The following is an 18,071-nucleotide window of genomic DNA, read 5'->3' as shown; positions in this document are numbered from 1 at the left end:
CTTGACCGTCCCTTGGACTGCAAGGAGATCCAACCAGTCCATCCTAAAGGAAATCAGTCCTGAGTTTTCATTGTAAGTACTGATGCTGAAACTGAAACTCCAATCCTTTGGCTACCTGATGCAAAGAACTGACTCATTTGAAAAGACCCTGATGTTGGGAAAGATTGAAGGCAGGAGGAGAAGGGGACAACAGAGGATGAGATGGCTGGATGGCTTCACCAACTCAGTGGATTGAGCTTGAGTAAACTCTAGGAGTTGGTGATGGATAGGGAGGCCTGGTGTGCTGCAGTCCATGGGGTCACAAAGATTGAGCAACTGAACTGAACTGAAAGATACATTACTGATCAGGTTCAATGAATAGATTACAATAGATGTAGATAGTTTAGAAATGTGAGTTTTCGATTCTAAAGCATAGCCAGAGGAAAGCAAATCAACAACATCAAGTTATGCGACAAAATGTGGTCTTTTTAATAGACATAGAACAGAGATTCTCAAGTATTTCTGACTAGCAGCATCAGTGTCACCTGGGAAATTGTTAGAAAAAGATACTTTTAGGCTCATCCCAGACCTACTGAGTTAGAAACACTGGGAGTTAGTCCTGGCAATTTGTGTTTGTAAAACCTTTCAATTGATTCTGATGTACACTAAAGGTTGACACTGAAAGAATATTTTCCAGGATATTTCTGCGCTTCTCAGATTAGTTTTTTCCTAGATTTTTCCCCCAAGGATATTTGTATAGCCAAGAGCTCTGAAAGACAGCCATAATAGCTCTCTACAAGATAGAAGGTAGGTTGGTTCTTGACCAATATGATAAAGAAAATATCTCTTGGGGGAAGGGAAATAGGTTTGCTCGCTGCCTCTCCCCATAAGTATAGGGGTTTCCTAAGCATAACAATCCTCACTGTGACATGGATACACTGTATGTCCAATGTTCATCTAGGTCTGCCTTCACATTATCCCTTTGGGTTTTAAGGATCAAGAAAAGTGTGAAGGTCATGAGGTCTGCTGTTCAGTAGACAGTACACTTAATGCTACTGTTCTAAGAACTTCTCACTAAGTAGGTTAGTCCAGCCTAAAGTTAAGTTTTATTAAATCTGGTATTTAAGAACAACAACAAAATGATCTTAATACATAATGCTTTAGAGTTATAAAAGTAATAATGTGTCATATTAGTTGAGTGCTATCATGGATCATGTATTAATTATATTAAACTCTCTGGAACAGAGAAGACATTCAACAGATAGTTGTTCAAAATGAACACAGAAATCCTCACAATGCTTTGAGGTTAAAATATAGATCCATATTTACTGTAGACCTTGCTATGTTACCTATATATATATATATATATATATATATATATAGTTGTATATATGTTATATATAGTTGACTTGTCTATAGTTTGTTTCAGATATAATTCGATATCTTTGATGAGGCTTTGGATTCATTGTTATTATGAGCAACCCATCTGAAAACTAATTAGGGTGGATTACCTAAGCAGACAATTCTCATCTATATTTTAATTTGTTTCCCTAAGTGCTATTTTCAAAAGGAAATTCTAGAGTGGCATCCTCCTTGTATGCCTTAAATAATTTTTCCTGTTTGGTTTAGATTATACATGGCTTTTGTGATCTGATTTCTTTGAGTGGGGCTGCAAAAATGACCAGCTGAGACACAGCAAAGCAGATGAGTTTTGCATCTGAAAGCACAAATCCTTTCCTATCTTCTAATATTTTTCATTCTTTACTTTTTTCTCACCTCTATTCCTTCTCCCTCCTTCTAATATCTACTTAGCTACTTTTATCTTCTTTCACACTAGCAGACAAAACTCCCATTCAACTGGCATTTTCCCCTTACTAGATGTCTATGTAGAGCCTAGTAACCTGGATATCCAGTATTACTCTGAGTAATACTTTATAAAATCCTAAGCATCACCTTGTCCCATTTCCCCTCTTTGATAACTCTAGAAATATTTAATTTGAAAATGCAACAGAGCTGTGTAATCAACTTTATGCAAAAGAGTATTTGAACTAGAATATGTGGATTTCAGCTCTGACAATGCCAATCATATATCCTTTATTAAAGTGCTCAACATTTATGAAATTCAATATCCTCATTTGGAAAGTGATGGGAATTAAACTAGGTAATGCTTAACATCTTTTAATTTTAGATTAAAAATATGAATTACATCATATCTAATAAGTTTTAGATCACAACACAGTTCAGACATATTGATCTTCCTGTGCATTATACACAGAACATGAATACATACTTGTAACCCCAAAATAAATTAGACCAAATTTTGGAAGGGAATGTGAACAACAATATGATGGTGCAAAGTAAGAGGTATATATGAGGCACAACTCAGGGAGGGTGTGTACTCAAGACATCTGGTGAGTAGAACCTAGGGATGGTGCTAAATATCCTACAATCCCCAGGACAATAAAAAGAAATCTGTCTGAAAAGGTCAACAATATTGAGGTTAAGAAATCCATTACCTCCCAACTTCCTGAACTGGGGTTGCCAGTTGCTTCCTAACCTACTTGTGTTCTTTTCTCCCTAGAAAGGGAAAATGAGGGGATCTCAATTCAACTTACAGTCTACTTTGCCTTTTCATCAAGTGTAACAGTCAAAAGAGCAAGCGATAACCCCACTGCACAAATGAAGAGACTAAACTTTAGCAATAGAAGATGACAGAAAATAATCTACTTAATCTCCAACTGGGCCGAAGAGGCATCAGTAGTCAACCCCAGGACTGTCTCTTGGCAACACTCATAATTCAAGGCTCATTGTCTACCTGGAGTTTAGAAGAAACCTGAATGGGGGAATTGGAAGAGATGTTTCACCTCCCTGAGATCACAGTCTCTCCAGAGTTTCTAGATACATTTCCAAGTGAAAAAATAATTTTAAGCTTTTTTTGTTCAATTAAAAATGACCAATGAAAAGTTTGTTGATGCTAATATATTTTGAAGGTAAATATTACAGAAAGAAGTATTGCATTTAAAACAGTACAGAAATCATGTGGGAGAGAAGAGACTATTTTGGAAAAAGTAAATGAATAATTCCCTAAATCCAGAACTACTTTTTGTCTTCTGCCATCAAAGAAACAATTTCATTGTAAACTTCTTGAGGTGCATCCATTGCCCAGATAAAGTCCAAGTGATTGTAATTTGGAATTTCCTTGTGGTAAATGAGATTAGAGAGTTTTGAAAGCAAAAGATAAACATCCTCAGGGTCAGCCAACAGGTCATTGCCACCACTCCATACTGCAATTGGGACATTCATGGCTGTTAAATTGTAGATGGGAGGTGTGGACTAAAACATAAGAAGAAAAGAATCAGAATTTTTGTAAGTAAATGCACTTTAAACTCAATACTTATTCAGTGGGTAAATCAGATATCACTTAAAAAATTGAGATTTAATTTATATATAACATTATATTTGTTGCAGGTGCACGGCAATGATTCCACACATGTATACATTGTGAAATGATGACAACAAAAAATCTAGTTAACATCTACCACCGTGTACAGTTTTACATAAAAGAGAAAGAGAGAGAACTTTTAACATTTAATTTCTTGGCAAGTTTCAAATGTACAGTACAGTATTAGTAACTATAGTCTCCACACTGTAATTGTGTCTCCAGGTCTTACTTATTTTATGACTGGAAGTTCATACCTGTTAACCACCTTAATCCATTTTGCCCATGCCACTAGCAACCACCAATCTATATTCTCTATCTGTTAGTTCCAGTTTTTTATGTTTTAGATTCCATATTTAAGTGAGATTATATAATATATGTCTGTGTATGAATAACTTATTTATTTATTTGCTAAATGAATAACTTATTCATTTAGCATAATATTGTCAAGGTCCATACTTGTTGTTATAAGTGGCATGACCCAGTTTCATAATTAAATCTTAAGAGTTTAAAGACTTTAAAGGTATAAGCGCCTCAAAATGACCTAAGTCATTTATTTTTACTTTGTCTGACTTCCCGGTATAGTCATTGGAAAGGTAGTCAGTTGGTTAAATGAGTTATATTTCAAATACTTGCCTGATTTTCACTAAATATAGGTTCAAATTTTTAGAAAATCTATCAGTAGCCCCATTTCAATAAAATCACCATTCACACAGATTTTAAAGACATTCATAAAGCAGACCAATGGGACAAGAAAATCACTACTAATTTTTCCTCTGTTCACAGAAACTTTGTTAGTTTTTAAAGATGATATTCTCAAGAATTCTGATTCAATACACTAAAATTTCTTTACCCTTATGTAATAGCCAATTCACAAAGAAATGTTTTATTATATGTAATTTTTTCGTAGTATTTGGATACTTTATTATGCTCCTTTATATGTTGGATAGAAGGGAAAGGTGTGGAGAATATCCATGAGAACAAACCCACTTTTCTTCACTCATATGCCACTGTTAGCAGTATTTTCCAGAGCCAGTTTCTGGATCTTAAATTATCATCACTTCCCCAGTTAGCTGAACCCATCCTGAGTTGTGTTTGGCTTGGTTGCAGGGAGCATGGAGTTGGGAGTGGGTGTTTCACCCCCTTCCCCGCCCAGGATGGAGTCTCTGGTTACTAGTGTTAAGAGCCCAGGACAAAGGCAGCATCTGAGGTGCTGATGGCTCCAGATTCTTCCCCTGGGCCTTCATGCTCCAGTGTCTGTGCTCATTCAAGCTGCCCTCAAGTTACCGCACGACTGCAATAAGAAACTTCCAGAACTCATCACCCCTCGTGGCATTAGACAGACTTGTGAGGTCTGGACAGCAAGCTGACTTTGGAAAATACATATAGTTATCGCAATTTCATCTTTAACCTTTTATATTTTTGTCTTTCAAAATGTGAATAACTGCTACTTAAGATGCTTACCTGATGATAATGCACTAGGTTCTGAAATGGGGCTCCCCAGTCAAAAGCTTGGAATTTCCCAGACTTAACAGCCTAATGGAGAGAAATTAAAAACAGTAAGAAATTCTAAAAAGTTACTTGGCTATGTGAATAATAACATATCAACTTTTCCAAGTAATTTACTTTAAATGTAAATATTTATTTTTTCTCACTCCAAGAATAAAGATTATGAATGCTCCAGGGCAATTTATTCAAGTTTAAATGCAATTCTGCTTGAAATAATTTTTATTGCCACTCAAGTTATGAAACTCATTTATTTCTTGCTACCCAAAGCACCTATTTTTATAGGATTTTCATTCATATGTATTGATCATTTCACCTGGTAGTCCCATGCCACAAAAATTCCCTGCTAGGAACCTTTGACAGACTATTTTAAGACTTTGCTTTCGGTAAATTGGTGATGGTTTAGGCCCACAAGAGAGTTTTAACAGCTTGAAATGATACCTGTCTCCAGTGAAGGGTGTTTTGAACAGAAGTTCCTGCTGGATTATGTGCTATGTACACATCTAAGCGACTCTAGAAAGCAAACACATAAGCACACGGACACACTTAGATATATGTTCAGTTTCTTGAAAACACCTAAGACTTAAATTTATCTGATCTATATCAAGTTTTAACTGGCAGGATATGAGCAAAATAGTTGTACATCACTTTATGGCTTGCAAACTGTGATTATATGGACTAATTTCAAGGATGTATAACTAAACTAAACAATTTTGAGTGAGAATAGTTGTCAATGGATAATACAAAACATGAAAAATGTGATGTAATGTGAGCTAGATTGTTTTGTTCTATGATCTACATATGTTGGGGCTTCCCAGGTGGCACTAATGATAAAGAATCTGTCTGTCAGTGCAGGAGACACAAGACACAGGTTCAATCCCTGGGTCAGGAAGATCCCCTGGGATACAAAGTGGCAGCCCACTCCAGTAATCTTGCCTGGGAGATTCTATGGACAGGGGAACCTGGTGGGCTACAGTCCATGGGACTGCAAAGAATCCGACATCACTGAGCACAGTCCTACTTTACATGTGCTAGCTCATTTGATCTTCACAATGACTCATTCCATGGATAAGGAATCAACATGAAGGAGTTCAAGTGTGTTGCAAAGGTAGGGTCTGAATTATGCTTTTAACCTGAATCCATATTTCTAACTTCTTTCCAATACTGCATTATGTTGTATGTGTTTTTAAACATCCACTTGGTGCAAAGCAAATGAAATAGAAGGTGAAGAGTATGGACAAGATCTTACATAAAGAGTTGCTCTGAAAGAAGTTTTGGAAAGTGTATAGGGTTGACTGTCAGCATTAAAATATTTTAAATAATATTTAGCCAATATCTAGACATATTTTTCCTAGAGAGGAACCTGACAACATGGTTCAATACCTCACCTCACAGAATTTAAATGTCACACCAATTTTCAGGTGATCAGAAGTGAGTAGTGAGTTTTCTGTTTTTGTTCCTTCTACAAGCTGTTTACCTCAGGGCACAATGAGGTGATGGAAAGAACCTGGAGGCTACAAAACTTGGAACCATGACTTGTGATTTCTCTTGGGCTTATCTGCATATTGGACAGAATTTTGAAGTGACTCCTATTTCTAATAAAGTACCATTCTTAAGTGATGATGAGACAAGGAATCAATAGTGTTGCTCAAAATAATCAGAATAGAAATTTCAGGGCATACAAACCATGTTAAAGTTTTTATTGTCAACTCCAGTAATGGCAAACAAGGCATTCTTACAAAGGACATCCAGTGTCTCACGGGAGCACACTTCAACACCAAGAAATTGCTCAAAAATATTGTGTGGGTAGAACATTTTGTTACCAAATATAATCTGAAAAATAAAAGCATCATTACAGATTTGCAAACAAGCTGCAGAAAAGATTTCTTAATTTGTCTAGTTTACTGCAGAAATAGATATTATAATGTCTATTTCAATATTTCTATATGTTGTCTTAGGAAGTTTAAATACTTTCTTTCATTGAAATCCCATGATAAAGATGTGGAATGGACAGGACAGATATGAACACTGGATATTTATAGTTGCATTGAGAACTGTACTGGCTGATGAAAAGTGTAATGCGTAAAGAGGTACAGTCTAGTTGGGATAATAGGAGATATGGGATTAAATCATAAAACAACATTGTAGAGTATCAAAACTAAGTTCCAAGATGTGTGATTTCAGCAATAAATGACAAAAAATCAACAGGAAAAAGGATGACTTCAAGCCATATTTTCATGAAAACATTAAAAAGACAAAGAGGTTTGGTAGCTTAATAATTGAAAGGACTCACCCTCATTGTTCTTGAGGAAGGTTGACACTTTGCTACCACAATTTTATTTATTTTTTATTGAAGTATAGTTGACTTAAGATATTATATTAGTTTCAGTTATATGACTTAGTGACTCCATATTTTCAAAATTACACCCGAAGTTTCAAAATTATACATATACAAAGCTAGTATAAACTATTCACCATTTTCTCTCTTCTGGACATTATATCCATGTGATTTATTTATTTATTACTGGTAGTTTGTACTCTGTCATCCCCATTTTATACAGGAGACCATAAGGCTAATAAATAGTCAGGCTCTTGGTCTAGTGAGAACTGGATTGCAGCTAGAATCCTGATCCAAGCCTCAAGATTTTGACTTAAGGTCTAATGCTTTTTTTTTTTTAAACCCCTCTCTACACTGCCTGTCAGAAATTCTGAGTATAAGTAAAAAGTAAACATGTTTTGATTCAGTGCAGCCAGTTAATATATTCAGGGTCATCACACAATTTTACATTTTGAGTAAAAGTTTTACAAATAATGTTGCAGGTAAAAATCTTTTAGGTTTTAGACATCTGTGTTAGTTTAGCGAGAAAAAAATGAACAGCACACACCTGAGTGAAAAAAAATATGAATAGCACACAACCATAGAAAAAAATGGCATCATTAAATTTTGTAGCTGGAGGCAAACTGTTCTCCTAAAGGAGTGTGTGTGTGTGTGTGTGTGTGTGTGTGTGTGTGTGGGTGTGTTGGTTTCAGGGGGTGGGAGAAGTTGGTGATTAAATTTTGGATAAAGGAAAGATTATTAAATCCCTAACATGTATGCCTACATTATATCTACAGTTTATTGAAATCTATTCTGCTACCCTATGAAATCCCCATTTAAAGAGAGAAGACTTCTCAGGAATAAGACTTGGAAAACCAAGGGTATTTGACTCGGGGTCTCCAAGTTCTTGCTTTACTTCACTGCTGCTGTCTTACTCTTTCTCTCCTTTTCCCTTCCCTTCCCTTTCTTTCCTGTTCTTCCTCTTCCCACTTTTCATGGATCGGGTAGTTTAGGTATCTTATTTGATTTTTTTTGTGTTGCTTTTAGCTCCTCTTCTCCAGGCTGAGGGTGGAAACACAGCCTTGAAGACTTGTGTGGATACTTGGTAAAGAAACACCCACGAAGGAGCAAAAATACTCCAAGGTGTTGCTAGCACACAAAGAAATGGAGAATTAAAAAAGTGGGGATCTCTTAAGCTATAAGGGGAATTCGAACATGGTCAGTGCTATTCAAGATATAATATAAACACCTTCATTTCCATTCTTGGATATAAACATGATGGTCCACCAGCTGTTTTTTCTCTTTCTATCACTTTGAAATCCACAAACAATTCAATATCTTAGATTCAGTTAAAGGGAATCACATACCTTGAAGAGGAAATGAGGAATAAGTGCAAGTTTGTTAAACAGGCTTTGGGTGTACTTCACTGTGGCAACTGGGGCTAATGCATAGAAGACTTTGATTTTTTCAGCCAGTGTGGGATTGGTAGAAAAGGCGATAAAACCTGAAACAGAACAAGGAATATGTGTAAAGGTAGGGATATGTGTCTGTGTATGTATGTGAATGTGTTTTACAAGTATGACATCATTACTTTGGACTTACTAAGGGTGCCATCTGGGACAACCTGAAATCAACAAAATGGTCAGATTTTAGTATATTTTGTTTTCATAGATTCTCTCTGGGGACATGAGGTTTGCTGTTGTTGTTTAGTTGCTAAGTCGAGTCTGACTCTTGAGACCCCATGTGCTGGGCCCACCAGGCTCCTCTGTCCAAGGGAGTTCCTAGCAAGAATACTGGAGTGGGCTGCCATTTCCTTCTCCATGGGATTTTCCCAACCCAGGGATCTGACTCACATTTCCCATTTGGCAGGAAGATTTTTTACGACTGAGCCACCTGGGGTGCCCTGGACATGAGGTTAGAACTTTTCAAAAGTTACATTTAACTCTTTGATCTGACTTTTGAAACCAGGCCAACTTTAGAATAATCCCATGGTAATAAAAGTGTTATAATTTATATTACAGCAGGTTTGGTTCAGCTTAAAATTATCTCATCTTATAACAATGAAATAATTAGCATTTAACATGAATAAGGTATATAAGTGGAAAGGTTAAAGCACAAATTTGAAATGTGTCAAAACAGAGTTTGAAACTTAGTTCTGTGGTTTATTAGCTTTGTGACCTTGGAAAAGAGACCTAAACTCTGAAAGTGTTAGTTTCCTCATCTAAAAATAGGTATAATGATGAATAGTTCCTTAGGTTGTTTAGGAAATAATTAAGTTGAATCATGTAAAATATTTACCAGGAACTAGTCACATAGTAATGCTTAAAAAATGAGTAGCTGAGATAATTCCAATATTTGTATACAATATTCTCAGCCCCTATCTGCTTTTGTTTGCATGAACAGTTGCATATAAATAGACTGGGTTCTAACCAAAGAATTATTAACTTAAATTCTTTACAGTTGAATTTCATAGGACAATCTCTCCTTACTGTTAATAATGGCATGTTGACTAGACTTAAGAACAGCTTGAACCAAACTTTTCAGATGTGCAAAACTTAAATAAAGCAAAAAAAAAAAAACCAAAAAAACCACTTTTCAGGTTTACGCAACTCAGTAATATCCAGCCTATCTCACTGAAAGAACATTCTATCCAACAGCACTGTGTTTGTTAATGAGTTCTTTATCTGGCTTCCTAACTCTGAATATGAGAGCCAGCGGGTCACCCAGAGTAAGCAGGAATCATTCGCAAGGAGAGTCAGTCTCCTCCTGCTAGAATATTAGCAGCAGCACTACTGACAGGGTGGGTGTCAGTGGGTCCATCGAGGGTCAGGACAGGCAACGTCTCAAAAGAAGCCTAATCCCATTTTAGATGCAATTCTATCAAGGATACTTAACTAAACTTCATGTACACAGCATGACTGGTAGATGTAAAATAGAAGGCAGAAGAAACAACTTCCTGAAATTTATGAGTGTGGTGACACAATGACAAACTGTCCACTGGTAAGAAGAATGGAAATGTTTAAAATTTAAATACTCAAAAGAGCAGTAGCTTGGAGTTACTTTCTATCAGGACATGCGGTTCTATTTACCTCAATAAATCTTAAGGAAATTTCTGCATTTCAGCTAAGTGCAATAATTTTATAACTCTGTATCATTGAGAAAAGGTTAAGCTATGTCCAGCATGTTCTGTATAAAAGCGTAGGAGTCAGTCATAAGCACCCCTCTAATGTTCCCCAAACTGACTCACTGATTTATTTTTCTCTTCATAGAAAGATGCTACCATTATCTAGCATTGTATGTATTTTACTTATCTTTTTCTCTGCCTCCACCTGCTAGACTATTAGTAGTAAAAAGACAGAGATTTTAAACAATTTACTTTTTTGCTGTATCCTTAGGACATGTTATATGAGACCTATAAATAGGGTTGACTGAATGAAATAAACAAACCAGAGACCATGTGGTACAAAGGTTCACGGCATTGGTTTGGATGTCAGATTGCTTGAACTGGGATCTGAGCTACTCTACTTATAACAACTAAGTTATGACTTACACAAATTATTTTTCACCCACTATATAGTTTGCCTATACATGCAATAGGAATAATAATGGCCTTATATCAGTGGGCTGTTTTAGACACTGCATTATATAATGAATGGAAAGCAATTAGCAAGCATGAAGACCAACATGCCTACATGACCACTGGAAAAGGATCTATATGAACTACACTACTTGCTAATTGCTTTTACCTACCAATGGTGGTGCCTTGGGAATGGCCAACATAGTGTAGCTTCTCCTGTCCTGTTCTCTTTAAGATGAAATCAATTGTGGATGGAAGGTCATATTCAGCCATTTCATCAAAGCTGTAAAGAAAAAGACAAATAAACTAAATACACATCTTTGTTATAATTTCCACAAGTCAAACCTATTTAAGCTAAAGCTTCCTTTGAAAAATAGAAAACTGGATGCTCTAAATATTGCTGCTTACAGACTATTTGAGTGTCAGGGGCTCTTTGGGGGTGACTTCCTGTTAAAGAGCTGACATTATTTCTAAAGCACAGCATGATATCTGCAGTTTTATCCAATTTGAAACACCAAAGTATTTGTAGTTGGGGAATGCTTCCATCCCTGAATCTGACTGTCAGATTTAATAATAATTTGTATTTAGTGTTCTACTACCATGTAATATGAATAATTTCTCTATTTTAATCTTTACAAGTTATCCAGAATAATTTTTTGAAAATGAGAACAGGCTATGCCCTCCCCTGTTAAAACCTTTCAGAGGCTTCTCATTACACTCAGAATGAGCTCCAAGGCCCTCACCGTGACCTACACAGCCCACCCTGATCCGGGCGTGTCAGCATCTCTAGTTTCCTCTCCTCTCGGTCCTCCTCTTCTTCACTACACTTGGGACAGATGAACTTCCTTTCATTTCCTAGTATTTCTAGAGGACTTTTGTGCCTCAGATTCATCAACCAACGTCTCTCCGTTCTCCACTTCCACTAGTAACTCCCAGAAATAAGGCACAAGAAGGCCAGTAGGAGAAAAATCTTTGATAATCTCTCCATGGTGTCTGAATTTCATTGTCTCCCCCTCCACTTTATTACTGCTGATAAGAGATGTCCATGAACACCAGCTGGGTTTAAATCCATATGGATATTCCTTTAGAATATGCTGAGGGCAACAAATTTCCTTGCTTATTCATTTTGCTCCATCCTGGTAGAAAAGCAGATTCAGGGAATCTCGAAAACTACCCTTGGAATGAGGTTTATGAAAAATCTAAAGGTAGATTAGAATCAAAGGACTTCCTTCTTCTCCTACTTGAAGTGTGATTTGTTAAGACATGACTGGATTGGAACAGTGAATACTGATGATTTTTAACTCAATATTTATTTTTAATTCTCCCTTTCTTTACCTGAAATCCCAGAATTCAGGGGAGTCTGTTGAATAGTATAAATGTTCCTGGGCCCAGGTGTTTCCTCTGCTGTTCCCCAGCCACACATCATAACCAGCATCTGCCAGCAGGAAGCCCAGGCTGTTGTTGGGCAGGTTGGAAATCCAGTTTGTGGCTGATCCAAGAAGACCATGCTGCAGAAACACAACAGGTCTCTGACCTAAAGAAGAAAATTATTATAAACTCACTACTTATTCTCAGATAAACATGAATACAGGAAAACTAGAATTAAATAGGAAAAGGCAATGGCACCCCACTCTAGTACTCTTGCCTGGAAAATCCCATGGACGGAGGAGCCTGGTAGGTGGTAGTATATGCTGTCCCTAAGAGTCGGAAACGACTGAGCGACTTCACTATCACTTTTCACTTTCACGCATTGGAGAAGGAAATGGCAACCCACTCCACTATTCTTGCCTGGAGAATCCCAGGGACAGGGGAGCCTGGTGGGCTGCCGTCTATGGGGTCGCACAGAGTTGGACACGACTGAAGCGACTTAGCAGTAGCAGCAGCAGAATTAAATAAGTTTGCTTGGTGAGGCGAATATTTTAAAAATTGTTATCTTAATTGCCATGATAGTTTCTCAGATGACAATGTGTGCACCTGTATACTTTAAATTGTGTGCAGTTGGTTGTTTGCAAATTAAACTCAAAAAGATATTGAAAAATTATATCATAAGGAAATTCAGCATAATGTTAATTAAGTGGGTCTGCTATTCAGGGACTCTGAGTTCCCACCCAGCACAACAAACTAAAATCATGGGCCAGTGTGGGCATCATTGAAATCAATGTAAATCTGGTGTCACTCATACCCTCAGCTTAATCTCAGAAGTCCAAGGTGCTTCAAGGATTTTTCTTTCCCTGTGAGTAGCTTAATCTCATGTTCTATAATTAGAATACATTTGACTGGAATGTATTTGATTCAAGATTCAAGACACTCATCTTTTTCCCTCATTCCAGTCCCCCATATGCTTCCCTGGTGAGTCAGTGGTAAAGAGTCTTCCTGCCAACATAGGAGATGTGGGTTCAGTTCCTGGGTGGGGAAGATCCCCTGGAGAAGGAAGTGGCAACCCACTTCAATATTCTTGCCAGGATACTCCATGGACAGAGGACCCAGGCAGGCTACAGTCCATGGGATTGCAAAAGAGTGGAGCGCAACTTAGTGACTGAACAACAACCAGTCCTACCTAAACGATTAGCATCATTCTTTCCATGAGGAATCCGATAGACCTGAAGGATATAGCCATCCGAAGTTATAACTTTATGCATCTCACTTGGGTAGCCCCAGTAGGAAATCATCTGACTCTGAATGGAGGGAAAAAAAATTAGCTTCATGAGTTTACTGGGCCATTTTTATGATTCCTATCATAAAACTTCTTACTGATAACATATATTTTGTGAAGAAATATTTCAAGCTTTATAATAAAATGTATTTTAAAAGAATTAATGAGAGCAAATAGCATCAATATCTTTGGAAGTGTTTTTTAAAAAATATTAGTGATATGAATAACTTACAACATTCATACTGGCTTCAGGGTTCTCAGCAATTTTTCCCAGTAAACAAAATGCATTTCCAGACATGTGGATGAAACACATTGTTATAAGTAGCCACCACATTTTCAACCTATTAGGGGAAAAAACTTATTGCATCATGTGGTAAATATTACAATATAACATGAAGTCATGATATTGAGCTGCCTTGCTCTTTTCTTCACATATTTTTCACTTACTACCTTATCTGTCATATTGTTCTCCTGTTTCTCATCACTTTGTCAATTAGAAGATTTTTACAGTACTTCTGCTATTCTGGCAAGTTATTCAGTTTTGTACATGATTCTAGTTTTCCAAATGACATTTTATCAACCTACCCTTGTAGATATTTGCTATTTACCATCTGCTATGGTTTGAGTTGGTCTCCCACTGACACCTCAAACATGGATATATTGAAGTCCTCAATACCTCTGAATGTCACTGCATTTGGAAGAAGAGCTATTACAGATGAAATTTAAGTTAAGATGAGGCCGTCCAGGAGTAGGGTGAACACTTAATCCTGTATGAATGGTCTTCTTCTAAGAAGATGGCCATGTGAAGGCAGAGAGAATGGAAGCCAAGGGGCAAAAGAGATTACTGGCAAACTACCAAAACCTAGGAAGAGACATTGAAAGATTTCTTTATATGTTCCAGAGGGAGCATAGCCCTTCAAACACCTTGACTTTAGATTTACAGATTCCACAAATGCAAGATAATAATTTTCTGTTATTTTAAGCAACCCACTTGTGGTACTTTGCTCCAGCAGCCCTAAGAAAATGATACACCATCTGTCAGAAAAGGGAGAGAAAGCTAACACTCAGAATGGTTGTCCTTTTTGAAACTGTGAATAAAACAAGGAACTCTGTCTGTTTTGTATGTGAAAACTTGCTTTAATCCCCTCAAAATGGCAGACCAAATGTTACTCAAACATTGACAATACAGATAAACTTTTATATTATTGTTTTAAAATATCTGGATTCAAAGATGACCCACTTAATAACTCTTCTGTTCACCCGCTGTACCTCACATGATAAATATGACAATCAATAACCACTGCTCTATTTTTAACTTCAGGTGTCCTGATTCCTCTCCATTCCTATTGCAAAGATCGCCATCAACTCTTCCCTTTCCTAAAGAATACTTTTCCCAAGGGATGCCTGAGCTAACATAACCCTGCTGCCACCCCTACCTTGCAAATGCTCCATTGTGTTCCATTTGCAACCATGTAATTTTTTTACTTTCAGACTTAATATTTTCCCCTATGCTCTGTTCAAATACATCATATCCAAATATGGCTGTAGTTTCCACAGCTGCAGTCTTCTGCTCTAAACTTGACATGATCATTTGACAAAAAAACAGATAGTAGCCCAAGGAATACATGAAGGAATGGCATGTTTGCTGCCTTCAATGAACGTACAAGCTAGTGATAGTCCAGTGGTACCAACTCTTTCTGCTTGCTCTCTTGCCTGTACCGTCCACGAATTTCTCAGTCCCTTTCACTTTAGGTCGATTCAGGGCTTGCTTGCTTGCTCTTAAAATCCCATAGGTAAGCTAAGGCTTTAGACTTAGTCAAACAAAAGGATGACTGGCTAACAAGGTAGCTACAGAGCATACTGTTCAAACCTTGGCTCCATAAGCATTTGTTGCTCAATAAATGAAAATTAGTCATACTATTAGCAGTACTTTTCAAACCTAACTTTTTGTTAGCTCCAAAAGTGATTTCTAATAAGTGGGCTTCCCTTGTGGCTCTGCTAGTAAAGAATCTGCCTGCAATGGGGGAGACCTGGGTTCAAACCCTGGGTTGGGAAGATCTCCTGGAGAAGGGAAAGGCTACCCATTCCAGTATTCTGGCCTGAAGAGTTCCATGGACTGTATAGTCCATGGGGTCACAAAGAATCAGACACAACTGAGTGACTTTCACTTATTAGAAATCATATATGTACTAACAGCTAAAATAAAATTAAAAATGACTGACCTTACTATTCTTAAGAGCTACCTATGTCCCTTTATCTTTTATCAAAAATTAAAATAAATATTCTATCTCATTCACTACATGAATCTCTTCAAGGTTTATTAGGGTTATTTTTTCCTAAAGAAATGAATTTGTGTATATTCTCTTGACCAAGGCGGTATAAAGTTTAATTCAAAGCTTTCAGGTTTTAATGGTAAAGATAGCCTAGGAGAGAAGGCAGAGGGGAGGAAACAATTAGAGATGAGAGGGAGAGAACCAAAGAGAATGACATCCATAGGATACCAGACTGGTAACTGTGAGGAACCTAAGCTGGTTTTTTCTGATAGCTATAAACACTAGACATTCCTTGAATACATTTGAATTGCTAAAATAAGTGAATTTTTCCAGAAGACCCCACAAACATTGTTAATAAAAACTGAATATTTTTCCAAACTCCTATTACTTCTTATAGAGATTGTGAATAGAGTACCATTCTACCTGTGTTAATTTGAAGATCAGTCAGGTTTTATTTCAAGTTAGAAATTATATAGTGAGGAGACAGAGCCCAGTGGACATATGGCCTGTTCCTGTTACACATTCAGAGCATTGTTTGCTCTTTCTTTTCCCAAATCATGAAATCAAGCCCCAAAGAAGGAGAAAAAGAAGAAATCTACTAAGAAAAATTTATATGCATATAATCAAGGTTTAAAAGTTCAACGGAAATTATATTTTTTAAGGTAGAAATAAATCTCACATATAGATACATTACTTTTGATGTATATTAAATAAACTTTGTAACACCAGAGAGTCATACTCACTGTCACCAAACTGAATGCCTTCTTGTTTCTTGAAGGTAAATGAAAAACCTAACTCTCTTTGCCCTTCTCTCTCTCACTATATGTCTGTATATATATATAGATATAGGTAGGTGTACATGTGTATGTTTTGGGTGACCTTTCCCAAAAATGTACAGTCACTGCATTTCCAGTGAAATCCAATATTTGCCAAACAGTAAGTCAAATATTACATAAGCGGTAAACCCGCAAAAGGATATAGTTCCAAAACATCCTTAGAGATTCATTCTTCTTGATTTATCACCTGCTGAAATTCTGCCTCCTGCTTCCTTGTTCTTTGGGTTTTCATAATCCTAGCAATTATTGAGTCTTTTCCCACACTTGGGTAGGAACACTTTAACTCATAAAGAATCACATATATATTAAAACAAGTCAATATGTCCCACTGGAATAATTTTCAAAATTTGAGAGCAAAATAATTTTTATCACAAGCTTTTCATGGTTGTTTTTGCCTAAATTAAGAAATAACTAATGCCAAATACTGCACATGTAAACAGAATAAAATTTTATTTATTTATGTATTGAGATATTATTTTATTGTGTTTTGAACATGTAATATGAGTTCTATCACCTTAAGAGCTTTCCTTGTGCTCAGCTGGTAAAGAATCCACCTGCAATGCAGGAAACCTGGGTTCAATCCCTGGGTTTAGAAGATCCCATGCAGAAGGGAAAGAGTACCCACTCCAGTATTTTGGCCTGGAGAATTCCACGGACAGTATAGTCCATGGAGTGGCAAACAGTCGGACACAACTGAACGGCTTTCACTTCACTACCATCTAAAGAAAATTGTATGTGAACAGTACAGTACTGGCACAGCACTGGTACGCCAGGATCTTCCCCAGTGCTTTAAAACGTGTAATTTTTTTCTCCAGTGATGTGCTAGAGTCCCTTCCAGATGGCAGGACCTCTATAAAGTTTTTCTCATCAATAGGTGCCGATCCACATCAGCAGCCTGCAGGTTTTCTCAATCGCAGCTGTGAATAGCTATGTTAGTGATTGAACAACAGCAACAGTTTCAAAGGCTTCTGCTGGTTCCACAGCCCATATAGAGGTGGGTTAGCCCTTTGTTTCTCAGGCTTTCTTGGTGGCTCAGAGGCTAAAGTGTCTGCCCGCAATGCTAAGAAAACCTGGGTTGGGAAGACCCCCTGGAGAAAGAAATGGCAACCTACTCCAGTATTCTTGGCTGGAGAATCCCATGGATGGAGAAGCCTGGTGGGCTACAGTCCACAGGGTCACAAAGAGTAGGACATGACTGGGCGACTTCACTTTTACTTTAGCCTTTTCTTGGGTCTCTTGTAATGAGGTGCTGGATTCTACAACTCCCAAAGAGATTTTCTTGTTTATGATTGATACTGATTTTTAGTTGTTAAACATGGGGTGGGGGGTGGGGGGAAGAAGGAACATTTTATATTTCCTTGATGTTGATATTATCTTAGTATTATTAAGATGTCAACTATCTCAAATTTTTCTATATATTCAATCGATTCCAGTAAAAAAAAAATTATCAAACTTTTTGGTAAAAGTTGACAAGCTGACACTAAAATTAAT

The 18,071-nt window shown here is 37.0% G+C and overlaps 1 protein-coding gene across 1 annotated transcript; it reads right to left on the bottom strand.

The window, feature by feature from the left end:
• Positions 1-3,075: 3,075 nt before the first annotated feature.
• LOC136158213 (gastric triacylglycerol lipase) lies at positions 3,076-13,805 on the bottom strand. The gene is made up of 9 exons (XM_065919994.1): positions 13,704-13,805; positions 13,376-13,493; positions 12,154-12,352; positions 10,992-11,101; positions 8,609-8,745; positions 6,611-6,757; positions 5,366-5,437; positions 4,883-4,954; positions 3,076-3,312 (listed from the first exon to the last, which is right to left on the bottom strand). Exons 1-9 carry the CDS (start codon positions 13,803-13,805, stop codon positions 3,076-3,078), a joined length of 1,194 nt encoding a protein of 397 aa, XP_065776066.1.
• Between the last annotated feature and the right edge of the window lie 4,266 nt (positions 13,806-18,071).

The sequence above is a fragment of the Muntiacus reevesi genome, chromosome 2, assembly GCF_963930625.1.
Source record: "Muntiacus reevesi chromosome 2, mMunRee1.1, whole genome shotgun sequence".
NCBI lineage: Eukaryota > Metazoa > Chordata > Mammalia > Artiodactyla > Cervidae > Muntiacus > Muntiacus reevesi.
The sequence above is the reverse complement of the archived record's forward strand: the minus strand, read 5'-3'. Positions and strand labels throughout refer to the sequence as shown.